The sequence below is a fragment of the Vitis vinifera genome, chromosome 18, assembly GCF_030704535.1.
Source record: "Vitis vinifera cultivar Pinot Noir 40024 chromosome 18, ASM3070453v1".
Lineage (NCBI taxonomy): Eukaryota > Viridiplantae > Streptophyta > Magnoliopsida > Vitales > Vitaceae > Vitis > Vitis vinifera.
In genome coordinates this window covers 29487608-29514787 of record NC_081822.1, presented here as the reverse complement: position 1 = coordinate 29514787, position 27180 = coordinate 29487608, and the positions used below count along the sequence as shown (strand labels likewise).

The 27180-nt window shown below is 38.4% G+C and overlaps 1 protein-coding gene across 2 annotated transcripts in view; it reads left to right on the top strand.

The window, feature by feature from the left end:
• The window catches only part of LOC100854779 (DNA mismatch repair protein MLH1), a 34265-nt gene that overhangs the window by 3882 nt on the left and 3203 nt on the right, over positions 1-27180 (top strand). For both annotated transcript variants that reach the window (XM_059734697.1, XM_059734698.1), the window contains exons 4-13: positions 1417-1551; positions 1663-1873; positions 9507-9655; positions 10018-10116; positions 19113-19182; positions 19325-19460; positions 22863-22957; positions 23064-23172; positions 23594-23759; positions 24457-24618. In XM_059734697.1, coding sequence (XP_059590680.1) covers positions 1417-1551; positions 1663-1873; positions 9507-9655; positions 10018-10116; positions 19113-19182; positions 19325-19460; positions 22863-22957; positions 23064-23172; positions 23594-23759; positions 24457-24618 — 1332 coding nt within the window. The remainder of the gene's footprint in view (positions 1-1416; positions 1552-1662; positions 1874-9506; positions 9656-10017; positions 10117-19112; positions 19183-19324; positions 19461-22862; positions 22958-23063; positions 23173-23593; positions 23760-24456; positions 24619-27180) is intronic.

Genomic DNA, 27180 nt, shown 5'->3' with positions numbered 1-27180 from the left:
GCTCAATGATTGAGACCCATAGGAAGGAGAAAAAAGTAATTCAGATCCTAGATGGCATTTATAGATCTCTATTCATCAAATATCCTTGCACTTCTCTCCGACCAAATGAACCATATCAAGGATAAAACACCCATCTGCTAAAGAATCTTTCCTCTAGGTTGGCTGTCAAAGCCTTTAAAGGAGCCTACTATCTCTGCTATGCCCCTAGGAGGAATATATTTGACATTGGCTATGTTGAACATTTTATGTCATAATTCTAGTGCAGTGGGATGATGGAGAAAAATATTATCAACTAATTCTCTACCTTCAAAAACATAATACATTGGTCTGGGCTTAGTGCTTTGTAGGGCTTCCTCAATTGAAGCAAGTCATTGGTATTACCTATCTTATTAACCACAAGCCAAGCAAAAACCTTGACCATAGGTGTCATCCTCTTGAATGTGTAGGAGAGGGAGGAGGAATGGATCCAGCAAGAAATCCCCAAATTATTTTACTTCACATAACCTGGTGAACATATTTTTCCAATGGAAGATAATTAGAGTGAGATAACCTGGTGGTAACCCTGATGTCAATGTTTGGAAAGGGAATAAGTAAAGATTCTGCGAGATTTTGTTTAGCCTTATTTAAAATAAGGTTTATATAATTTTTGAATAAGGAAACCTAATGAATAATATGAAGAGTGTTGAAGCTTAGATATCATGAAAAGTTTGAAGGAGAGAGATGATCAGAAAAAGAATTAGTTAATGTCTTGATTTTGCTTGATTGATGAATATAAATTCTGTAAACGAATTTAAAAACTAGCAACCATGCCATGTGTCCCCATTCTTAGGACATGTGGGTTTGACAAGTAATTTCTTTGTGAAACCTAGAGAAAGCGTTATTTGAGATAACTGGTTCATCTTTTTGGTGACAATGGCAACCCCTTGACTAACCTATTTTCTTTTACATGTGACAACATTAGTCTTTTTTCTGGTAGTATCTTCTTTGGTGACATAGAAATAGAAAAGGAAAAAAAATGCTTAAAAGTAATAAAAGCTTGAAAAAAGGGAGGCATCTTGAGCATTTTCTTTCCTTTTCCTTAGAACCGAACACACCTTATTCATGAATATGAAACTGAAAGAAGTAATGCTAGAGGAAAAGAAAAAGTTATCCTGGGAAGATTTGAAAAGATCGATTAGTGTCACTGATAAATCATAAAAAAATTTGGTTACAATGGAGCTATGTGCTATAGTTAGGATATTCATTATAATATGATTACTCCTGAATTACAGGACTTTAATTGGGTTTCATTTTTTATTGAGAAATTGGAGATTAATTGGATTAAAATATCCTCATGCATTAAACTAGCAATTCCTATTAGTCTTTTGCTGTTTCTAAAATTATGATAATTTCCATTTTCTTTTGCATGTGGATCAGATTGAAAATCTATTTTATAACATGACTGCCCGGAGGAAAACGCTGCAAAATTCAGCTGATGATTATCCAAAGATTGTTGACCTGCTAAGCCGATTTGCCATTCATCACATTAATGTGAACTTCTCTTGCAGAAAGGTCTTGTCTCTTGATATTGCTTCTCTTCCTTACCAGTTTGTAAGATTTATCATTTGAATTATTTAATTATGTTCTGCAACTCATGTAATTTGATTCTTTTATGGTACTCAGCATGGAGCTGCCAGAGCGGATGTTCATACAGTTGCCACATCTTCGAGACTTGATGCAATTAGATCTGTCTTTGGGGTCTCAGTTGCTCGCAATCTTATGAAAATTGAAGCTGCAGATGATGATGTTTCTAGTTCAGTCTTTGAGATGGATGGTTTCATCTCTAATTCAAATTACATAGCAAAGAAGACAACAATGGTGCTTTTTATCAATGGTATGCATTATCTATATTAGTAATGGAGAATGAAAAATGGTTATATGATTCTTTTTGATTGGTAAAGTTATATGATTCATTGAGATTTATCATCCTGCCTGTTGATTTTACACTTTCAATCTATCATCTGAATGCAAGTCATGATTGAGATGCCAAAGAAAAGTGGTTGCTTTTGATTCTTTCTTTTATATGATGCAGGGGAACAGGGTTTCTACTTCTTTGTATTAATTAACCACGGGAATTTTCCAACATTGAAAAGGTTTCCATGATTTTTATCTTCTGATATGACATTGATTACTACTCTTTTAGGATAAATCTTGTTACATGTTATGGAACGTTGACTGGTATAAATTTACTTAAACTAGGGAAGCTGCCCTTCTCTATTTGAAACTTGACGTTAGACTTGCTCAAATTTGGAGTATCAAATCTTCATCAAGAAGTTCTCTGATTTTTGCAGTGGGGAAATTAAGGCTTAAATTTCTTCATTAAATTTAGAATATCCTTCATCTTTTTTTGATATGTAAATTTTTGTCCCATTGGGACTTGAACCTGGAACCTCCCACACGTCCTCACATCCCTTGACCACTAGAGCCAGGCCTCAAGGGCATATTCTTCATCTTTACTAATGTCAAGTTGTTGAATAAACTTTCAAAAGCTATAGTTACATCCCATATGTTTGGTTTAGAATTGTTTTTTTAGTGTTATGATCTTAAATTTGTTTTGCTTCTTGACATGAAGAAATATCAAATATATGGAAAAGGATTTGGGTCATGGGTCAAAAGAAGTTTCTAGGATTAGGAAACAAATTGAAGATAATAGATGCATTTGTGGTATCAAATTTGTGAAATGTCATTTTTGGAGGGGAGACAAGTTCTTGACACTGTCCTTGTTACCAACAAAGTCATTAACTTTAGAGACGGCCTAGTTTGCAAGCTGGTATGGAGAATGAGCACAAATGTGTTAATTGGAACTTTTTGTTGCTTTTTATGGATAGGTTGAGTTTTGGATGGAAGTGAATTGAGTGGATTAGATTCTTCATTTCAATTGTCGATTTTCAGTTATTGTGAATAGTATACCATTGGGATTCCTCTATATTTCCATAGGTTTATTTTAGGGGGACCTTCTCTTCCCTTATCATTTTGTTTTAGCAATGCAGTCTTTCATTGATTTCATCTTGATAACTGTCAAGGGGTGAGGGCATCAAGGCATCAAGGCGAGGAAAAGAGAGTAGCAAGGAATTTAGATATTACATTTGCTTTATCCACTAATGACACATTAATTTGTAGTTCTCTAAAGAGTAGCTGCTGTATCTAAGGTGCACAGTCCTGATCTTTGAAGCTGTTGCTTTGCTAAAGGTCAATCTGAATGAGTGAGTTTGTTCCTGAATAGAGGGTGGGGAGGTGGAGGCCTCTGCATCTTTGATAGGATACAAAGTGGGTAAGCTTAAATCTTCATATTTGAAGTTGTCATTATGTAATTTTAAAGCTAGAGTGATCTAGGATCCGGTGAGGGAGCATCGTCAAAATCAGCTTGTTTTGTGGAAGTGATGATATCTAAGGTGTTAGGAAGTGTCCCAAATTCCTAATTAGTATAGATTCCTTTTTTTGTAAAGAATATTATATAGAATATTTCTAGGTTGATATATTATTGTAATATTAGATTTCCTTATAGAATAAGGAAGGTTGTTGGAAATATCTCTATAAATATTCTAGGTCATGAGGGGAAAAAGTTATGAGATGGAGATGGGCCTATAGAGACTATACGAGGTGGATAGAGATGTGAGGAAGAACGGGAGGTACCTGGTGGAGCGAGAGGGCTCGTAATAAGGTATGGATACAAGGAGTGGGGAAACATGGGATGTTTCGGGAACCCAATAATTGTATCTGGTTCTATCCTCTGTAATATTCTCTATTGTATAGTGGAATTATTCTCTCTCATCCGTGGACGTAGGCATGGTTGGCCGAACCACGTTAAAACCTCGTGTACCGTATGTGTGATTGTTTTATCTTTGTGTTCTTGAACTAACATCGTTGGCATCAAAGCTTCCGCTGGCACAACATAAGGCTGGTCAATTTGCTCTCAAGTTTGCCCACGTATTCTTTGCCTTTGTGTTGTCTGGGTTAATTCATTTGAGCTTAGAGAAGCTCAAAAAGGGCTTCCCATGAGGAGGTAACTAGGCTGGTGGTTTTCTTATTATTGTGGTTGTTCTTCCTTCTTTTATTCTAAGTGTTCCTTATATACTTCCTATGTGTTAACTAGGGCTCGCCTCCTTATTGGAGCATCAAGGTTTTTTTTTCTAAATTAAAAAAAAATCCACCTGGAGAGAAAGATACAAGCTGTGTTTGATTTTGTTTGAAGTTTTGTATTCATGCCTATGTATCATTTTTTATGATAAGTGAGGATAGAGATTTTCTAACTGAAAAGATGTACATGTGGTGGCTTGAATTTGGATGTGAGGCATTTATTGACAGCTGGTATGGTTTCTGCCAAAAAAAGAACTGCCCTCACCCCACCACACCCCCACTAAAAGAACAAAGTGGAACAAAAATTAGCAAATGTAAAGACAAAAAATTTATTCATTTTTGAACAACTGATATTAGATTCACCCAAGAAAAGAACAAAATTAACAATTGAAATACTCACATGGGCACACAGATATTTGAGCTATTGATTTATTCTAAATGATATTTGAAATTTCAAAAGTTCAGTTAATATGCTATGCTCAATGTTACTGGCATACCGACAATGCTATCACTATCTCTTCCCACATATTTATAAACAACTTTGACCAAGTAATATAGTGTTCCTTGTTTCAAAAACTTGATTTCTTCTTGTTTTATTTGATCTTTTCATTTTTTACCCTTCTACTAAACATATGAAGCAAATTTTTAATTAATTTTGATAATTTGACATTGCACTCTGAACCAATTTGTGTCAGGGTTCACGCTTCTTGAATCTTTTTGGGTGCTTTAAAATTTAACATCAGTAGCAATGCTTTCTTCCTCAGGTAAAACTTCAATATATGTTTGAACTATTGATTTGGTAATTTTCCTGTCATTATTTTGTGAAAGAAGTCTTTTTGATGGGATGCTCGAAGTCTCATGGTTGAAGGGGATTCTGCAAACACATAGATACATGTATTGTTCTTGTTGGCAATTTCGTGAAAATTTCATTGTTGTATTTTAGACTAGGTTTAGAAGTGACTTGAGTTGACATGATTAATCGCCAAGACATGAAATGTTTTATGTTCAATATTGTTGACATTCAGATGAAGCTCAAGTGTATCATGAAAATCGAAGGTATTGTACATTGATGATTTGGTTCAATCTCAAGTTGGAGCCATTCCTTGCAATGGGGAACTGAAGCTGAGGATTGAATAAGCACTCAAATGAGGTAGATGATCCACATAAAGCACCCCTACCTGAGGAAGGAAATTGGGGAGTCCCCCTGGACTGCTGATAATGAGCATTCCTTTTCAGTGAACTTTTGATACCTTAGTGTGTTCAAAGTGTCCCAAGTTATTCCAAGTAGATTTGACATATTTGGCTTGAATTGTGAAAAAACGCTTATATTTTTGCCTCTCAAAGGATTTGTGCTACTAGCCAAGTCATAGGTTTGCTACCATCTAGTAGGTTAGGTGGGATATTCTTCTGGTCAGAGGTTCATCGCTAGTGAACTTGCCAGTTATCTACCAGTGACCTTAATTCCAGAAGGGTCCTTTCTAATCTTAGTTCACTACCAGCAAACTCCTTAGTTCGCTGCAGATAAACTTAGTGCCAGATGAGTGCCTTTGAGCTCTGTTTTTCAAAGTCAGTGGTGATCTTGTTCTTGCCTCTTTTGGTGCTCAATTAAGAGTTGGTTATACCTATCTATATATATATATATATAGAGAGAGAGAGTTGGTTATGACTTGATTCACCTATAAATAGTTGAGTGACTCATTAGAGAAGGAATTGACTTAGAATTGTGTAGAACTTCCTTGAGATTATTTTGAGAGACAAGTTGAGATTGCAAGCTAAAGTGTTTGTGAGATGCACTGTGAGCTTGTGTGATTGAAATGATTTCCTCCAGGTTAGATTCACCTAGATTGAAGAATAGTTCAAGATTCATCCATTTGAAGTTGAAGTTTTGGATCTAAATTGTTTCAAGAATTCTTTGTGGATGTGAATTCAATTTCCAGTGACTTTCTATTTGATTTGGTTAAATCTTGGTCTTTGATTGTGTTCAATCTGGTTTTAATGGGACTCCAAAGGAAGATCAAAGGTTGAAGAACCTTAGTGAGACTCTGAGTACTTGATGAGATTTCAAATTGTGGTGTGACTCCACAAATGGCTGTGAAATCTTAGTATAGTTGGAGGCTGAGGATCTTGGTGAGAGATCAAATTTGCAATCCAGGGATTTTGGTAGGGTGCAGAGTGCCTTGTTAGGACTTCAAAGTTGATGATCGAGCTACAAGGTAAAGGCAGGGATGGAGTAACCAGAGATTGATCAGGTAGACATCTTCAGTAAGACTAGGCTTTGCAATTGATTATTCAATAGTAAAATATTGCTAGGTAAAGGCAGGGATGGAGTAACCAGAGATTGATCAGGTAGACATCTTCAGTAAGACTAGGCTTTGCAATTGATTATTCAATAGTAAAATATTGCTAGCTAGGATAGGTAGTGGTTTTTCCTTGGGATGGATGTTTCCATGTAAATCCTTTTGTCTCATGGTGTGATTGTTCTCATTTATCTGATCCATTGCATGCTCATAATCCATAGCTTAATCAGTCATTGATATTGAAATGAATTAAACCAGATTAGTTGGATCATGGGTTAATTGAAGTATAGATCAGAAAATTGATCATCATTTGATAAGAGTCCATAGATGTTAGAGTGCATGATATGCATTGTGGGCCCAAATCCTACAGGTTTAAGCTTTTAGTAAAATTGGTGGTTCAACATGGTATTGGAGCCTTGTTCAAACATCACTACTGCATGTTTATTTCCCCAATTTATTAAGCTACACGTGAGGGAGGGTGTTGGAGTGCATGATTTGCATTGTGGGCTCAAATCCTACAAGTTTAAGCTTTTAGGAAAATTGATTGTTTAACAATAGATTGAGATAATAAAAGATTTTAACATTTGGGATCAGAGTAATATCAGTTTGTAACAACTGTTACCAGAGCCTTTGTTTTGGAAAATTTGAGATTCCATTGTTTTCATCTCCTGGACTTCTATGAGTATTGAAGTCCTTCGAGTATGTTCATTGGATGAGTCATATTCTGCATTTATCAAAGAAAGTGGTCTCCTTCAACTGGAGAACACGGCTTACAAATCAGGAGGTTGAGCTTTTGGCAATGAAGTGCTCTGCCTTGTGAGGCTTGTAGGGAATTATTAGCCTCCTTGAAGGTTTTTATTTTATTTTAATTATTTTAATTCATTAATTAATTTTTATAGGGTAGGCTTTATGCGGCTGTATTCTTGTGTTTTTTTTTCTTTGCTCTTTCTCTCTCTGGTTGGGGTGGTTGCATTCCCATTCTTTCCTTTTGCTTTTGTCTTTCAGGGATCTCTGATCCCTTTGTGCACATTGTCTTCTCTAGATGAAATCTTCTAATTGTTATCAAAACAAGATAGATATGAGTTCAGCTATGCATTTCTGATAAAAAAGAAAAAAAAAAAAGAGTTCAGCTATGCATGTTTGTTATTGAAATTATGAAGATTCATTCTTAAAGGTTATATTATGACTTCAGTTTGTACTATTAGAACAAATCAATTTACTTGGAAGATTGGAGGGCTTTTTGGACTTTAGTTGACCCTAATATTTATACAATAACGAGCAAAAGTTATTATACTTTTGGAGTAGAACTCTGTTGTACTTTTAATTGTATTATATATTATATAGTTGAAACAACACATACACGGTATTTTACTTACTAGATAACTTTCGAAACTAAAGGTGTGACATGCTTTTTTCATGAATTTATTTTATAATATTGTTATTGTATGTTTATGCTCTTTCAACATTTCCCCAGTTTTCTTGAAAATATCCACAAATTGAAATCTATTTTTATTTAACTTTTAAAATTGAAATCATTAAATCCATAATATTTGCTTTGGCATCTTAATATGTCCATCAGAAATTATTATATCCATCGTCATTGTTTTGGCATCTTACTATATGCATTTGTGTCAACATTTAACTCCTTTGTTGGTTGAGGCATAGAGGAAAAAAAAATTGATTAGTGGAAAAGCACTCTTGGCTACTCAATTAAGTGCTCTGTTTGTCTCAGAAATTTCATAATATCAGATGGTAAATGGGAACAGTTGTTAGTGCTTGGTTTTGCCTTCAGCACTGGGGGTTGTATCGCCAGGTTATCTATTTGTTGTGGAAATGCTGAAAACATACATTGATGATAATATTGGCTTTGCCAGAAGAAGTGTTATAACCCTTAAGCTTTGAAATTCTAAATTGGACTTATTTGGCTCGAAATTTTTTGCTATCAAAGCAGATATTAGCCTGAGAAAATGATAGACAAATCAAACATGGAGATTCAAATAGGAATTATAAGGGCTTGTTTTGTTTTCCAGAAAAGTTCTAGCAGTAAAACCAAAAAACATGCCTCATAACATACTTTGAGACTGCAAGGGAAGAGGGTGCATAGGGAAGAGGAAGATAGGGTGATTTGGATAGAGTCAAAGAGTGGTAAGTTTTCCATCAAAGCCCTTTACATTGTCTTGGAGTTGGGGAGTTCAGTTTCTTTCTTGGTGGGTGTTATATGGAACTCATGGGTGCTGCCAAACGTGGGTTTCTTTGCTTGGGAGGCCACTTAGGGAAAGGTTGTAACTTTGGATCAATTATAGAGGATGGGGTGGTCTTTGGCAAATAGATGTTTCTTTTGTCATTTCAAGGAAGAATCCATTGGATCAATTGATCACACATCCTTATTTACTGTATTGAGACAAGGGTTTTATGATGGTTTCTGTTCTCCCTTTTCAATGTGTCTTGGGTGCTATCTTCATTGGTTAGAGAGACCCTCTTAGGTTGGCATGACCCTTTTGTGGGTAAAAAATGAAAAAGGGCGTGACAAGCAGCTCCCTTACGCATTTTTTGGAGAGTTTAAAAGGAAAGGAACAAAAGATTGTTTGCAACTGATGAGCAATCTTACCAAAGGCTGAAACACACACCTTTCTTTGTAATACTTCCTGTATACTTTGTGGCACTCTGTCTGGGGTTTTTTTTTTTTTTTTTTTATATTACTCTCTTGCTTAACCTATCCAAAAAAAAAAAAATGACATTTTTTATTTGTCAATATGATGTATTTATGTTACATCTTGGTCCTAGTTTGTGCTTCTTAATATGATTGTTTGTTGAATCATCTATCCTTTTTGGTTCTGTTACATGGTTTCTTGTACATTTCATGTAAATAGCCTGCATTTACTGTATGCAATCAAAGCATCCGAGTTGTAGAGGCTGCTCTCTCTTTCTCTCTCTAAGTCTCTTCATATTTACAAGATGGAATTGACTATGGAAAACTTGAACTTTTGTCTCTTTATTGATTTTCCGGCAATTATATTATGGTTATAACTTTTAGGAAATTGACTGAGGAACACTGGAGTTTGGATTCTCATACAATATTTCCCTTTTCTCCAGATAGATTGGTTGAGTGCACTGCACTAAAGAGGGCCATTGAAATTGTTTATGCTGCAACCTTGCCCAAAGCATCAAAACCGTTCATATATATGTCAATTGTATTGCCATCTGAACATGTTGATGTAAATATACACCCCACCAAGCGAGAGGTAGGGATATTTTTGTAATTATTTTGTGAATTTGACTATTGTTTACACAGATACGTGGACCTCATATTTATGTGTACCAATTTAAACTATTTGAGTGAATGTTCAAAAGTTTTGTGAGGTTTAAATATTTGGAAGGTATGAATTTCGCCTATGCATTGCCTGGACCATGTGATACCAAGGGGGATCCAATTGCCTAGGTGTTTCTTAGGTGCCTGATGTACCTTGTAAATGGAACACCTGGGGTTCCTATCTGATTGTTGAAATGGAAACAACTTATGAGCTGTTCTGCCTCCTTATTTGTTTCTTCTGTACTGAAACTGTACCTTTTCAGCTGCTTTAGAATTCTGTATATCTATTTGCAGGTAAGCCTCTTAAATCAGGAAGCCATTATTGAGAAGATACAGTCTGCATTTGAATCAAAATTGAGAAACTCTAATGAGGAAAGGACATTTCAGGAACAGGTATGTGGCAAACTGAGCATATAAGCTCAGAACTTGATGTTTTTCAGTGCTCTAAGAGAACTATCATCCCTTTCAAGTTATTTTTTTTTTATAAGTAAGCACAGAATATATTGATAAGAGGCCAAAAAGCCACACGTATACAGGGAGTATACAATCTAGCTAAAGCCTCACAACCAAAGAGAAAAACAAAAGAAACCCACCAGCCCTTATGTGGAGGCTAACCACTCCAGGGAGCCTATAAGAGACAACGACCTCTCTCCACTATACATTCTCGCCCATCCCCATAAAATACAGACAAAAGAATTTTTTAATTTCTGGATATCTAACACCCCCCCCCTAAAAGCAAGCCTATTTCTTTCCTTCCAAAGGGTCCAAAAGATGTACAACGGTATAGACTTCCATATCCTTTTCCTTTTTTTCCTTACAAAAGGGCCCCTCCAGCTTAATAGGACCTCCTTTACAGTTTCTGGAAAGACCCACTTAACACCAACCAAAGCACATATCATATCCCAAAGGACTCTTGCCACTATACAATGTATGAGGATGTGATTTACAGTTTCCTCTTCATATCCACACAAGAAACACCGATTAGGGAGATGCCACCCTCTTTTCTGGAGCCTATCAAGCGTAAGCACCTTGCCCCAAGTAGCTTCCCAAGCAAAAAACAAAATTTTTGTTTGAACTTTATCCACCCAAATGTTGTTCTTCGGAAAATTGTTAGCCACAGAATTTACCACCAAGTTATAGGCTTCTTTAAATTCAAACTTTCTGTTTCTCCCCCTTTTCCAAAAAACAGCATCCTCTTCTAAAGTAGGATTGAACCCCCTCAATGTATAAAGCAAATTCCCTACCAAATCCAACTCCCAATCATTAAAGCCCCTCACAAATCTTACATCCCAATCTCCTTGGCCCACATTCTGGTCCCACATATCTTCTACTGTACCATTCCTATGAGTAGCCATCCCATAGAGGTGAGGAAACCTTTGGGACAGCACTGTACATCCGCACCAAAGATCATTCCAAAAACTGATTTTGGTACCATTCCCCATAATAAAAGCCATATTCTCCCAACACCAATCTTTTTCCTTCATAATTTCCTTCCAAACCCCTACTCCGAACGTCCCATTAGCCTTTTTGGTCATCCAACCAAATCCCTCTTGCCCATATTTCGCCAAAAGCACTTGTTTCCACAAATTTTCCTTTTCACAAGCAAACCTCCAAATCCATTTTCCCAACAGAGCTTTATTTAACGGGATTAGCTTCCTTAAGCCAAGCCCCCCCTTCTCCTTCTCCGTACACACAACCTCCCAATTAACAAGGTGCACTTTCCTTTCTAAGTTTCCTCCTCCCCAAAGAAAATCTCTTTGCAATTTTTCTAATCTTCGCGCAACCGACTTGGGCATACGGAAGAGAGACATTTGATACAATGGCATACTAGCCATCGTGCTCTTAATGAGAATAAGTCTCCCACCTTTGGAAATATATTGCCGTTTCCAATGCGCAAGTCTTCTTCTCATCTTCTCCTCCACCCCATCCCACACGGCTGTACTCTTGTTAGGAGCCCCCAATGGCAGCCCCAAATACACAGAAGGCATAGAGCCCACCTTGCAGCCCAATTCCGCTGCCATCTCCTCCATCTCTTCCACCTCGCCAACTAGGATTATTTCACTTTTCTCCAAATTGATCCTTAACCCTGATGCGGCTTCAAACCAAAACAGAATCCAACTCAGATAAGTTAGAAACTCCTTCCTGGCTTCACAAAAAACTATAGTATCATTCGCAAAAAGCAGGTGGGATACATGCACTGGCTGCCTTCCTCCTCCTCGGATCCTACACCCTGACAAAAAGCCCCCTTCAACAGCCCTCCTGATCAGATTGCTCAACACCTCCATTCCCATCACAAAGAGGTAGGGAGAGAGGGGATCTCCTTGCCTCAACCCCTTAGAACTTGGAAAAAAACCAGCCGACACCCCATTCACTAACACCGAAAATTTGGCTGTGGAGATACGACTCCACATCCATCCCAGCCACTTTGATCCGAACCCCATCTTTCTTATGACTTTCATCAAAAACTGCCAATTTAGGCTGTCGTAGGCTTTCTCTATGTCCAGCTTACAAATAAGACCTCTCTCATCCCTTTTTTGCCATGCATCAATTACTTCATTTGCAATTAAGGAGGCATCAAGGATCTGCCTCCCCATAACAAAAGCATTTTGATCAGTGGAAACAACTCTCCCTATCACTTTTTTGAGTCTATTGGCTAAGACCTTGGCCAATAGTTTGTACAGTCCCCCCAAGAGACTGATTGGCCTGAATTCCCCAAGATCCTCTGCCCCCCCCCCCCCCCCCCCTTCTTGGGTATCAAAACCAGAAACGTATTGTTAATGCTCTTGATGAAGGCACTTTGCTCATAGAACTCTTTAAACATCTCCAAAACCTTCTCTTTAACTATAGCCCAGCATCTTTGCCAAAATGCCATAGTGAAACCATCCGGTCCTGGGGCTTTGTCCCCATTCATCTCCATCAGGGCACTATGAATTTCCTCCTCAGAGAAAGGGTGCTCCAAGTTCTTTGCCTCTTGCTGATTTAGTTGCTCTAACTGCAGCCTTTCTATATCCGCCTTCCAATCTGAATTTTCCGTAAGAAAGTGTTGAAAAGCATTAACAACCCCTTCTCTCACATCCTTCTCCTCAGTCAGCCACACCCCATCTATCTTAATTCTGTCCATATGATTGAATCTACGATGGGCAGCCACCATTCGATGGAAGTAGCCTGTATTGTTGTCCCCTTCCCTTAACCATAATTCTCTGGAATGCTGCCTCCAATGAGTTTCCTCCAAAGAAACCCACTTAGCATAACTATCCTTTGCTTCCTTTTTTGATAATGTTTCCTCCTCTGATAATCTTCTCTCACTTTCCATCCTGTCCCAGTGGTCCACTAGCTGCAGAGCAGCAACTTTATTGTCTTCCAATCTCCCAAACACTTCCCTATTCCACACTTTAAGCTTCTGTTTCACTGCTTTCATTTTTATAGCCAACCTAAAGCTAGCACTGCCTCTTACCTCTATTCCCTGCCACCAGCTATGGATTAGCTCTTGAAACCCTTCAACTTTAAGCCACATGTTTTCGAATCTGAACGGGGAAGGACCTCTTCTCACAGTACCACCCTCCAGCACCACCGGGAAGTGGTCCGAAACTGGCCTAGACAGCCTTTTTTGAATCACACTGCTGAATTGATCTAGCCAACTAGAAGTAACCAAAAATCTATCCAACCTGGCCCAATACCGATTATTTGGCCCCCCACTCCACGTATAATCACCTCCTTGCAACGGGAGATCAATCAGGTCTAACTCATCTATAACCTGAGCAAATTTCCTCATTGCTGCAGAAATTCTCCCTTGCCTATTCCTCTCATTTTGAGAACGAATCACGTTAAAATCCCCCCCTACACACCAGGGTTCTTCCCATAATCCTCTGATAGCCCCAATCTCATCCCACATACAGTCCCTCTCATTTTTGGTGAACGGGCCATACACCCCCGTGAACACCCAGACAGCTCCATCTTCCACCTTCCTAAACCGGCATGAAATAGTGAATTGCCCCTCCTCCCACTCCAACAGCTCCAGCAACCTTTTATCCCAACAGATCAGAATGCCTCCTGCCGTTCCCGAAGCATCCAAAGCCCTCCAGTCTAAGAACCTTCCCACTCCTATGCTTCTAACCACCCACTCGGACATCAGTTTAATTTTCGTTTCCTGAATACAGAGTAGGTCTACTTTCTGGTTGCTCACAACAGCTTTAATTATTTTCCTTCTAGAGCTATCATTTGCTCCCCTCACATTCCAACACAAGATCTTAAGCTTCATTAACTTCTATAATTTGACACCCTCTATCCTGAAAAGCACTTCTCTGCTTGCTTCCTCCCTCATAGTTTATTGAGCATTCAAGCCTTTTCAGTTCCCTTTCAAACTTTGTCTTCTCTAACACTCCTCTACTGTATATCTTTTCTCTTCTTTTTCTGATTTTTGCCAGGAAATTCAAAATTTCCTTCTCCACCCCTTCTGTCGAGAAGCCTAAAAACTGGCTAAATTTGGCCAGATTGCACTCCTCCCATCCATTCTCCCTTTCCTCTCTAGCTTCTTGAGTCACTGCCAACATTGACCCTCTCTCCCACTCCTTGTCGTTATTATTAACAGTGATGTCTTCGACCAAATCCCATCTCCCACCACCATTCTCGACAGATTTGATCATGTTCAGTGGGATTTCGTTTTGGATCTCCTCACATGCCACCCTAGAATGATCGTAATACTCCCCCTCCGGAGTCCGATCAAAAGGAAGAGAAGAAAAAGACAGGTACCCCGAGGCCCTACCCCCCCTTTGTATGAGAACAGACCCATACCTCGATTCCTCTTCAATTAACGCCCGATCAGTCACTGAGTGAGACGGAACCATTTGCTGCTTCCATGCGTCTTCCTTCTCCCTTATTTTGAGGAATTCAGCTTCTCTATTTCTTCCCTCACTGAACTCAGCCCGCATCCAGATAGAGCCCCTCTCTAGCTTCCCTTTTCTGCTCTCAGGCTGTGACGGGCCTAAATATTTCCCCGCCAGCCCATTACTCCCAGACAAATCTGGGCTCTCACCAACCCCAATCCACCAATCTGGCTTTGAATAGGACGGCCCAATCCCAAGCCCAGCCTCCTCAATCACCACCCCTTTTAGTTTTAACCCTTTTAATGGGCTCGAGACCATTATATCCCCCCTATGGGCCTTAGGAGAAGGCGTCCTACCCGCAAATGGGCCTGGGTGGAGAAGCCCATCCACCTGATCCAAATCCGCAGGAACCCGGGCCCCATACCCTGTTCTGGCCCGCTTACCAGTCCCATTTCCAACTGCCCCTCTGACCTTCCCATCAGTCCCGTCAGCAGCCAGCAGCAGCGCCTCGGGCCTTGCGCTTTCCACCTCTCCTACGCGAGGGTAGCGCGTGCCTCAGCGTCACCCCTGACCTCCTCTCTGTAGTTTCCTTTCGAACTGCTTCCAGATGTCGCCTTCCTCATCTCCGGCCTCACTTCCCACCAGAGATAAAGGGAATAACAAACCTCCTCCACCACTATGTCTAACCTGCTCGGCAAGCCTCCATTCTTTCTCTTAACTAGGATGCGAGCCCATTCCAGGTCCACCATCTTCTCCGTCAGGGGATCCATGTCTACAAACCCTCCACATTTGTCCCCCACTTTCCGCAAGATGGACGGAACCCATAAAGAAATTGGAAGCCCTAAAATCTTTACCCACACTTCCTTCCTACTCCCACCTTCGTTTTCACAACCACACCTAGGTCTCCATCGTTCCAGCCCTAACTGGACGCCTCCCACCCGCCTGCTTCCAGAGGCAAGTACACGATCGGCTTCACCCACAAACTGAAACTCCAAAAGGAACCTACCCTTTTCCATCCCTGCCAACCCTAGTTTACCCTGCAACCCCCAGGTCCTCGCCATTAACCAACCTAACCTCTCCATATCCATACCATTTGCTAAGCTAGGGCTCCAGCTGCCTACGAGGCAATGCTCCAGTTTGCGCAGATTGTCCCTGATTTCCTCTTCTTTCACTTCCACTCTTACCACTTCACCCCCCCTGCCATCCGACCCCTTTACCATTTCTGCGAACGACTTATTCAAACTTGTTTTCACCATGGCCCTATCCTCCTGTTTATTCTCCTTTTTGCCATTGCTTCCTACCACCTTCTGTAGCATCTCCGCCATGAGGTTCCACCCCCCTCTCTCACCTCTGCCTTTCGGAATGTAAATATTAAACCTCCTCTTCTCCTTGTCAACCACCCCCAATCTAATAAAGAGACCTGCTTTGTTCTCATCCCGCACCAGAGAATATATTCTCCCATTTTCCCTCCAACCCCTTTCCCATTTTCCCTTATCCTCTGCCTTAATACATTGGTTCAGGCTATCCAGGAGAACTTCTACACTCAACGGCCCCAAACGGACCCAAGATGAAACCCCTCCCTTGCTCTCTTCAATAACGATTTGGGTTCTGCCCTGTTTCTCCTCCACCCCTATCTCGAAAAGCTTTGACTCCACCCCAAATCTCCCCTCTTTCCTTTTTTTCCTACTTCGCTTTTCTTCACGAAAACCTCCCTCATCGTCCTCGCTCTCTCGCTCCATCTTTTTGTCTTATCATCCCTTTCAAGTTATTGAATCAAGTTTGGTTCTTGCCTCCTATATTATTGTTTAAACTACACTGGAAAAGAATAGAGGGTAGGAAAAAGATTTCAATGCATTTTTTTTATTATTATTGTTATTATGAAAATAATGATAGTTAGGTGTCTTTATTATTATTATTATTGTTGTTGTTGTTATTTTCATTTTTGAATCTGGATTTAGCTGTATTCTTTTAAATTCAACTCAGTATGTCTGTTCCTGCACCTCAACTAAACAGTTTCATTAGATTGTAAAGCCATCTTGCTTGAAATAAAGACTAGGGAAATGTTGTGTGATTTCCTAAGAGCCACTTTCTTGTCAGTCCAGTTATTATAATACAAATGTCCATAGTCAAGCAAAATTTTCTATTAGGAAAATGCTGATTTCTTCATATGTCTGTCATTTTACATATGTAGCTATATATGTCTGTCATTTTACATATGTAGCTATATATTTCAATTTTGATTTATGAAAGTTCTCCATGTAGGACAGCTGTAGCATGGTTGTGTACAATCAAATAAGTTGGGCTAGAATTTCAATCTTTTAGTGTTTAGGAAGGGGAACAAGAATAAAATTATTGCATTTGGGGAAAAAAAAAATAAAAGATAGGAAAAAAAGAGACAAAGAAGAAAGATAGAAAACCTTAGAATCTCACTATAACCTTCTAAAAGTCTCGTCTTAAAGACAGATAAGAAACCTTAGAGTCTCTCTTAGAAAAAAGGCAGTGGAGTCTCACCATTTGAAAATAGTAAGATATGTGAGAAAAAAAAACTTGTTTTACATTAATTAACTTATTTTATAGACTTTATGAAATCTTCAAAACTGGATAAAACCATGAAAAAAAACTCTAATCTATATCGTAACTTATTAGGAATCTTATTCCTTTCCTAAAACTATTAAATCATTTAAAATAAAATCATTAAAAGGAAATATTTAGACTATAAAATTAACTTCATAGAAGTATTTTGTAATAAGAGTTTCTTATAAAGAAATTTTCTAGATTACAAGGACTCAACTGGAAAATTTAGAAAAAAAAAAGGCTTTTGTTTTTTGAGAAAATAGAAAGTTTAGAAACTTCTTTTAAGGATAAATTTCAGATAAAAAACAATTCAAAATTGTAAATGCAACTATTATAACAACTGCTAACTGACTTTAGAGAGCCTAAAAACTGTAAAATTACCTAAATAAGCTTGATAGAGTATTTAGGAATTTGTTATTTCCTTTCATATTCATCCTCATCAATTTTAGATTAATTTAATACAAAAGTGAAAAGAGAAATATATGATAGGATGATCACTTCTGTAGTGTTGGTACTCATCAACATGATGTGTATGGAACCATTTTTTCTTGACTAGTTTCTTTTAAATCACAAGTGCGACAAGAGATGAAGTAGCATGATCAACCATCATAATGGTGAGTGAGGACAATTTAGGTTGGCATATTGTCCGCACACATGTAAAAGTGATGAAATTTTAGAGGTGGAGAAAGGGGAATTAAGGAGGATGAGAAGAAAAGAGGGGGAATTTACTAAATAAGATTTTAGTTTGTTCTAAATTTGGAGAATGGAAAGTTTTACTTTCTTTAGGCCTTCGGTTGATCAGGAAAGTTGGATATCTTCCATGAAACCTTTTTTAGAGTCTTTTCTTGGGTTCTTAATTGATAAGCCTGATCATTGATGGTGTTTATTGTACTGTTGCCCTACTTGTGTTACTATTGTGACCACAATTTTCTAGGTCTTGAGTTCTGGGTGTGATGTTTAACCTTATGGAGAGAATCTTTATGACAACTATAAGAGCAATGGCACTATGTTGAGATGTAATGTGGTGGATTGATCCCTTGAGGTTATAAGCTCCTGGAGTTTTATTTTCTGGGACAGATCTTCATTGTTTTGTCTTGGTCCAATTTGCTAGTGTGCACATAGCCTTCAGCTAGCTCATTCAAGGGGTGATTACTCATTTTTTGTGCTCTTGTATTGTGTTAAATCAGTTGCACATAAGATATTTGGCAAATGCTTGATGTTATCCAGTATTCCAGGACATTATCGTTTAGAATTCTTGGATTTAATGAAATAGTTTTGGTGGCTTCCCATCTCCTGGGAGTCTGAGCATTCAAATTACTAATACTTGGAGAGGGGTTGCCATCTACGTGGGCATTTGTTGATGCAAGAGGCTGATTGGACTAAATTTAATTAGGGGAAAAAATTGAGGTTGGTCTTTCTAACTTTGCCTATTATTAGTGGGATGCTAAACATTTGATAATGATATTTTAGGTGGTTCACTCTAGGCCAGATAAGCATGAGGTTCCATTCCATGAGAACAGCTATGGAGATACAGGATGCTCTGCCTAGAAGTAGATGGATTGGGGGAGTGTTCATCGTGGAATAAAGTGGGGTGACAATTGAATTCTGGATTTCTCAGGGGAACACTGATTGTGCTAGAGTTTTCATTTAAACTTTGCGGTCATCCAAAAGCTACTGTCACCATCGGGCCTTGGAGAGGTTCCTTTAAAATATATGATAAATCAATTTATTTATATATATACTTGCAGTTTGCTGTGACTAGTGAAACACAGAAATAGTGGTTCTTCAGATCTTCCCTGTCTTTGTCCCCACTTTTTGTAGGGAAGCAGTTCTACTGATCATTTCCCCTCTCAATTCTCTTGTCAGTTCCAATTACAACCTTTGTGTTCCCAATCTAATCACTATTTCTTCAGCTATCTGCACATCAGATGGATCTTGCCTGCTGACTTGTGCTTTTTGCTTGGGCTTTGTTTGGTTGCATGCATGAGATAGACGATGGAACCCTCTTCATCTGGTCCTAAGGATACAAGCAAGGATTCCCATTGTGGCCCCAAACTATCTGGTATGGGAGTGTCTTATTTTGATTGTGTCACTTGCCCCTTGGTTGGCCTCATATCATTTGCAGATTAAGTACGGTACATTTGTTCTCTATTTTGGAATGTCTTCTTTTTGAATGGTTTCCTGTTTTTCCTGGTCTGTTGTAGGTTCAAGGTCACAAAAAGTCCCTGTGCATAAAATAGTTAGGACTGACTCACAGGATCCTGCTGGAAGGCTGCATGCTTACTTGCAAGTTAAGCCTCAGAGTCATCTTGGAAAAGAATCTGATTTAACTGTTGTGAGGTAGAATCCATATTTAGTGGCAGTGCAACCATCTTCATTTTACTTTGACTACTCAAACCAAAGTGCTTGTATATTCTATTTCATACTGAGGTGAAAAATGTACTTGCTTTGTTAATCAACAAGCTTGTTTGAACAACACAATTCATCTTTTAATTCGTGGACACTGATTGGTGCTATAACAAAAACATAGAGTAGGATAAGGCTAGTTTTATGATTGATATAATATATTATAAAATGGTCATTTTTTTTTATTTTTATGAAATGCTAACCCACTTTTCTTATCGGTTAGTTTCTTTTCTATAATTTCTAACCTTTCTCCTATGACATGGTATTAGAAATTTAGTGATCTACTCCAAAGTTACATGATCTTACATTTTGTGCTCTTTACCATTGACCTTTCTTTTCCCAAAGCCTAAATTGCTACTATTTAATGGATCTGGAGCTAGTTAAAGAATTGCACTGTGCATAAATACTGACTGGTGGCGATTTTTCATATTTGTTCTGTGGAGTATTGGGTTCAATATGATTGAGATTTCTGCTTGTCTGGGCAGTAAAATAAAATGTTATCCATTTGTGTGCTTTTACTATCTATACTTGTGGGCTTTATTCTCAATTTCTTTTTCTGAAAATCACTGGTTAGGCAATTAAGGCTGTTTGCACAGCTGTTGGGAGTTGTTGATGCTTTGGATACCAGATTAAGTGATTATAATGTAATCACTTGTGTATTAATTTGAAGAATTTAGGTAGATCACACTAACTACCTGAGTTTTCTAACTATAATAGGAAGCTCCGTTGATGTTTTTGTCCCGTGTCTTGGAAAAATTAAATTTTAGGAATGACAAAAACTTTTTTTCTTATGACCAAATCACAGGGTTTTTCTGTTGGAATTCAAACACTAAGGAATAATCATCAATATGTCTGTGCTTTCCTTTCTTTTCCTCAAGAACAACTGCCCAAACTTCAGTGAAACAGCTTCTCACACCTTGAAAATCTGATTTCCTGTTTACTTTTCTTGCAATGATGATAAGGGCATGAAGATTCAAGACCTCTCTTGACTGAAACAAAGCGTGCTGCAAGTCAGACCTTCAAAATATAAGATCCCCTTCTCTTCTCTCACAATGATGGCAGTGGCAATGAGATCCAGGATCTCCCTATCCTCCAAACGGTGTTTGTCGCAAGTCACACCTTCAATATCTGAGATTACCTTTTCTTCTTTCACAATTATGACTAACTATATTTTATGTTTCCTTCCTCTCTAAAAAATGATTTCTACAAGCCTCATTCTCAAAATTTGAGAATCCTTCTCCTTATTCTCATACTGAGTCATGACAATACTGATGAGGATAGATTTATTGCCTGGACTCAGAGAATGATTGTGTCAACTCTGTGCTTTTCATTTCCCTCGTTGAATAATGTTTGCTATTTTCTTTCAAAAGCCGATTGCCAAATACAATAATGTCAATGAAAATTAGTTAGGCCAATAATGAAAGATGAGGAGGGTCAGGGTATAAGCTCTGAATGATGATTTATTCCTTTTGTATTTAGGTTGCATGAGGCTGCTGGATGGGTCCCTAAGTCTGGTTGCCAAGCTTTCTTGAAGAAAATGATTTCCTTGAATTGGTGGTTTCCTGCTGTAAGGTATTTCACAAAAGAAGCTTGATCTCAAAAAATGAGGATTAGATTAATAGGCTCCCGGTTCATATTTGGAGGATTGGTTTATGGGGGTACAAAATATGTGGGGGGTTTATTGCAGTGGATGAAAATACTGCAACACAAAACATCTGTCATAGGCAAGAGTGTTGGTGAAGTTTGATGGTTGTTCTGTACTGGGATTCATTGGTATCATGGTCAGGCAGGTGCAATCCTCCAGTTGCTTTGTGGTGGGAAACAGTGCCTTGAATGGGTTTGCTCCTCTTCCCTTAAACTACTTAGGAAGCAGTTGTTTTTAGTCTTTGGTTAGGGGGGCTAGAGGTTGAAGATGACAGGTATGGAGGTATGCACTGGGAAGGAGAGTGAGGAGGGCTGGTTGGGGATATGTGGTCATCATCCATTAAAGGGGTATGGTTGCCTGTTGCTGTAGAGCCTACCAACTGAGAATTCTTCTTTTAATTTGAAAAATGAGAGTGTGGGATTTAGTGGTTCTAGGCCTATGCTGGGGTGACCTAACCCACAGGAAAGGTAGAGGTTCAAACTGGTCTTTCCTTGGACATGAATTTAAAGGATTGGTTTTAGAGATTGGTGACGTTCAGCCTAAGGTGGTGTGGCATGTCCTTGTAACATTGAGGTGGCTTTGCTCCAAGTGCAGGGGTGGCAGGTTCTTGCCTAGGATCTAATTTGGGCCTGAGTAGTGAGATTTGGGTTAAGCACCCTAGATAAAGGATCAAGAGTGTGGGTTGCAAGTCTACTGGTTCCTTCCTCTTTTGCTTGGGAAGACCATTTTTCAAATGTGGTTCTTAGTTTGTCAGCTAAATGAATTTTTTATTACTCCAGTGGGGAAGGGGAGGGGTGGGGGAGAGAAGGGAGCTACTTCTATTTTGGCTAGTAAATTGAGGGCTATAAAAGAGTATCTTTAAAAAGTGTAGAGAATTGTTTGGAGTTATTTTTCTGTAGTGGATGATTTGGATCAAATTAAACAACCAGATTTGAAGGAAGGAGATGGGGCTTTAGTTGAAGAAGAGCTGGTTTTGAGAAATCTAGCTTTGGGGAAATTCAGGTGAGTAGCAGATTTTGAGGAAACGAGTTGGCAGCAAAGACATTGAGCATTCTACCTTACAAGAAGTGCATTGTTGGATTAAGTTCTGTACCCCTGTGGTCAAGTCCTCACTGTTAGTGAATGGACAAAGCTGTAGAGGTCTCCAGTAGGGAAATTGCTTTCTCCTTATCCTTTCTTCTAGCGGTTGAATCTGAGTGCTACTGTTAACTATGGCTATGGAAAGAGGTTATCTTCCAAGTCTTTAAGATTGGGAGAAGGGAGGGCTTAGCTATTCAGATTTTCCACCTTTAGTGCAAGTGATGCTCAGTTGTCATTCCTTAGTTACATGCTCCTGTCTTTTGAAGCTATCTCCAGATTAAAAGTGATCTTGTATGCGAATGAGATTATACCTGTGAGCAAGTATTTGTTGTATTGGAGAGATGATCTGTGTGTTGTGTTTTTCTGGACTTGATCTTATTCTTGGTATTTCATTCTTGTAACTTTTGGATGTTGGGTTAGTTCACCCCCGTTATTTCTTTTGGGAAATTATTTGTTTAGTTATGAATTTGTTTAATTGAGCTTGAGGCTCCCTGATATTTTTTTTGTCCATTCTTGTAAAACTGACATATTTGTTAAAAATGATATTTTTTTTTTTGCATGTACATATTTTTTTGTTGCTCTCTATTCTTATACAAAAACTCATGGTGCAGGTCTTCTGTTAGACAAAGAAGGAACCCAAAGGAAACTGCTGATCTTACTAGCATTCAGGAGCTTGTTTCAGAGATTGAAGGAAATTCTCATTCTGGTAAATGGTTGTCTTTTTTTTTTTCCATAAAACTTCTTGATAGTGAAACCAATTCTTAGAGTTATATAAATCTGTCAAATGCTTCTAATGACATATTCTTGTGTAGGTCTGCAGGACATTATAAAATACTGCACATATATTGGAATGGCAGATGATGTTTTTGCATTGCTTCAGCATAATACTCACCTATATCTTGTAAATGTGGTAAACTTGAGGTAATAGTTCTATTAAAACTTTGCAATTGATGTTCTGAGCGCCTTTTAATATTTCTTTAGTTGGCTTGCTTTTGATTTACTTGATTCTGATAGTGCCTGTGTTTCTGCATGTATTTCTCTCTCTCTCTTTCTCTCTCTCTCTCTGGCATAATGGGATACTTCTTTGTAAAACTGACCCATTGAAATTACTAATTCCTGAGGATTAGCTTCTCCATTCGATAAGTTACAATGGGATTCTTTTCTGCAAAATATTTTACACTAGTAATTCTAAAAAATTAACTAAAGTCGATCTTTCTTTCTTTGTTAACTGGCTATGGTTGATCTTGGAAGCACAGGCTGGTTGATCTTGCAGTTTTTTCTTCCCTGAGTTAAATGATTATTTGTGTCAGCTATTTGAATTTTTTTTTTTTTGTCTTCACAGCAAAGAGCTCATGTATCAGCAAGTTCTTTGCCGGTTTGCCCATTTTAATGCTATACAAATAAGCAATCCTGTTCCCTTGAAAGAATTAATTATGCTGGCTCTGAAAGAGGAGGATTTAGATCAACAATGCGATGAGAATGATGACTTGAAAGAGAAGATTGCAGAAGTAAAATGTCTTTACTTTAGATTGGTTTATGTTTGGTGTATATTGTATCTTTCATTTTATTTTATTTTTCTATTGAGTTCATGGAACCATTTTGAATGTTCATTCTCATATTTTCATGACTCATGACAATTGAAAGTTCGTTGTGCCATGTGCTGAGCAATAATGGCTGTTTTTTTACCTTTTTTTTAAAAGAAAAAGAAAGACCTAAAATATGATTAACTGCAAAAGGTGCAAAACCAAATATAACAGAGCCTGTCAGTTCTTTATTTTAAAGTGCCTCAACAACAATGTTGCATCTTAGTTATTGTATCTATAATGTAGGTATTGTAGGATGCTCATCAAAATGCAATATTATGAATTCTTTTCACAGGGATGCATGTGTGTGTGTGTGATATTGTCTCTTTTGAGATATTGACAACTATAACCTTAATAGGACATTCTTTTAATACATGCTTCTCAAAAGGGTCTCTCTCATGTCCCTCTTCAGCATTCAAAAATGAAAAGCTCTTCTTTCCTGATATCTATTGATTATGACACTTTTTTTTTTGAGTGTCAATATTCTTTGATCTCTTTATTATTCACACCATAAATCTTCATTTCTCTTAAACAAATGGCATTATATTAAATTAGGTAAGTGTAAGATGCCTTGAAATAATTTTTTCTTTTCAACTAATATAATTGTTCTTTTTTCCCCCAGATGAACATGGAACTGCTCAAGCAAAAATCAGAAATGCTAAATGAGTATTTCAGCCTTAGCATTGATCTAGATGGGAATTTATCTAGGCTTCCTGTCATACTTGACCAGTACACACCTGACATGGACCGTGTCCCAGAATTTATACTATGTTTGGGCAATGATGTAGGTTTTGAACTCTATTGATGATTCTTATGTTCTTTTTCTTTTCCTCTCTGTATGTTTTTCACTTATCATGCTATGAACTTGTGATCCATGATCATCTTTCTACATTGAAAATCAGGTTTGTCAAACACACCAACACTCTTTTTAGCTTTTCCTCCTCTTGAGTTACATGAACTTTAGTTTCCTGAATGGAGAATCTGAGGAACTTCAAGATAGAATATCTGGTGATCCACTATCACTTATCAGCAGATCATGTATCATGGGAAAGGCAATATTAGCTGTAGTGAAAAAAAAGTGAAAAAGAAGATGATTGGGCTGGGCTTTAGAGTGCAATGTAGGCTCTCTTTAGACCCAGTTGATGGTATAGCTGTTAAAGTGGCCAAGGGCATTGGTAGATGTGCTGAAGCCTCTCAGCATGGGGTGTCTCTAGCAAAGTGTTGTGGCAAAGGATCTGTCTTATTGGGTTGGGTGACAGTGTGTAGGGCTTCAAGATGGTGGGTGTCCCCCTTGGCAGATCCGGCACACTTTGCTCCCAAGAGGGTTTTTGGCTTGAGTGTGTTTCAAAGCTTTGAATCTCCTCCAAGGTTGGGGCCTTTTTCTTCTTCTCTCTGCTTAGTGGGTGGAGTTGTTATTTCAGTTGAGGTTGAGAGGTCCTCACCTCTAATGGCTTTGTGGATAGTGGATTTCCCTGATACCAGATGAGCTTCTGTAGGAAGTTTGGGAAAGGAGATGCGGGAGAAGTCATTGTCTACGGGAGTAGGACCAAGTGAGCTTTGTTCCAGGGACGAGTGATGTTCTTCCAACCTAGTTGGCTTCAGTAGATTTTTGGGCATGTCAATTGATGGTTTCGAGAAGGAGATCTTAGCCCTCAAAAGGAAGTTCGATGGAAGAAAAAGAAAGAAGACTGAGGAAAAGGCAAAAAATAAGGGCAAGGTTTTCAAAAAACAGAAAGAGAGCTTTGACAACTAGAAGGCTCTATAAATTACAGGGGAGTAAGAAGGAAGGAAGGTAGTTGTGGAAGGAGGAGCTGGGTCTTAGTGCTGGTGGACCAATGAAAGTGAGAATCCTATCCTTGAATGTAAGGGGGGGTCAACAGCAAGGAAAAATGGATTGTTATCAAGTCCTTAATTAGGACTCAAAAGGCGGACTTGGTGTGTCTTCATGAAACAAAAGTTAATAGGATGTCTATTCTAGTGAGGAGCTTGGGAGGAGGAAGATGTCCAGTTTTCTGGGATAATAGAGTTCTGGAGTTGGTGGAAATGGAAGTGGGTGTGTTTTCAATTTGTTGTTGATTCAGATGCTGTGAGGATGCTTTCATGTGGGTTTTCATGAGAGTTTATGGTCCCACCCTGTGTAAGGAAAGGGAGGACTTTTGGGCTGAATTGGGGGACATTAGGGGTTTGTGGGATGATCCTTGGTGTTTTGGAGGTGACTTAATGCAGTCAGATTTACCGGGGAAAGAAGATATAGTGACAGAGTAACAGCAAGCATAAGACACTTTCCATATATAATTGAGGAGTTGCACTTGCACGATATTCTGATAACGGGGGCTCCTTTACTTGGTGTGAAGGTGAGAATAATCGATCTCATTTGTGTCTAGACTGCTTCTTAGTGTTTGAAAAATGGGAATGTCATTTCAACGGTCTTTTGCAAAGTGTTTTACCTAAGCCAATGTCAGACTACTCGTTAGTTCTGCTTGACAGGGAGGGATAGGAGGGGTAAATCACCTTTTAGACTTGAAAATATATAATTCAAGGCGGATGGTTTTGGAGACTTGCTAAGGAGTTGGTGGATAGGCTACAGGTTCAATGGGACTTATAGCTATATCCCTGCAGCCAAGTTGAAGGCTCTGAAGGCTAATTTAAAGGTGTGGAAAGATGATGTGTTTGATAATGTTTCTATTAGAAAGGAGGTGGCCTTGAATAAGGTGGGCTTTTGGGATGCTGAAGAAAGGGTAGTAGTTCTGAATGCAGAGGAAATTAAAGCTAGAAGGGCTGCTGGGGAGGAGTTTCCAGCAGTGGGCCTTGTTGGAAGTGGCATCTTGGAGACAGAAGTTCAGAGAAATTTTGTTGAGGGAAGGGGGGAAGGGGATAGGAACACTAAATTCCTTCATAAAATGGCAATGTCATAGAAGAAGAAATTTTTTAGCTAGGATTAAGGTTAATGGTGTAACTCAGTGCTTTTGTAGTCTTCTATCTGATCCTGGTGATTGGAGACCCAATATTAGTGGAATTTTGTTGGGATTAAGGTATAACCTGTTGACTGGGCTGTGGCAATCCAATGTATTGCCCACTACATAGTATTGTGATATGCAACTTACTAAATGCAACATAATGATTTAATCATTTTCTAGATTAGATTTTAATGTCATTTTCTGATGAAACCATGTAAAACCTCATCAATTTTCCAGTGGTTGAAACCTCTAGAAAATAAGTCAAATAACGGGTATACATGTTACTAATATGCTTGTTGGTAGTCATTTAATTCCAACAAAATGGGTTGTCACTATCAGTCTTATGATGTGAGTCATTCATCACCTTTAAAATGGTGATAGCTGAATAT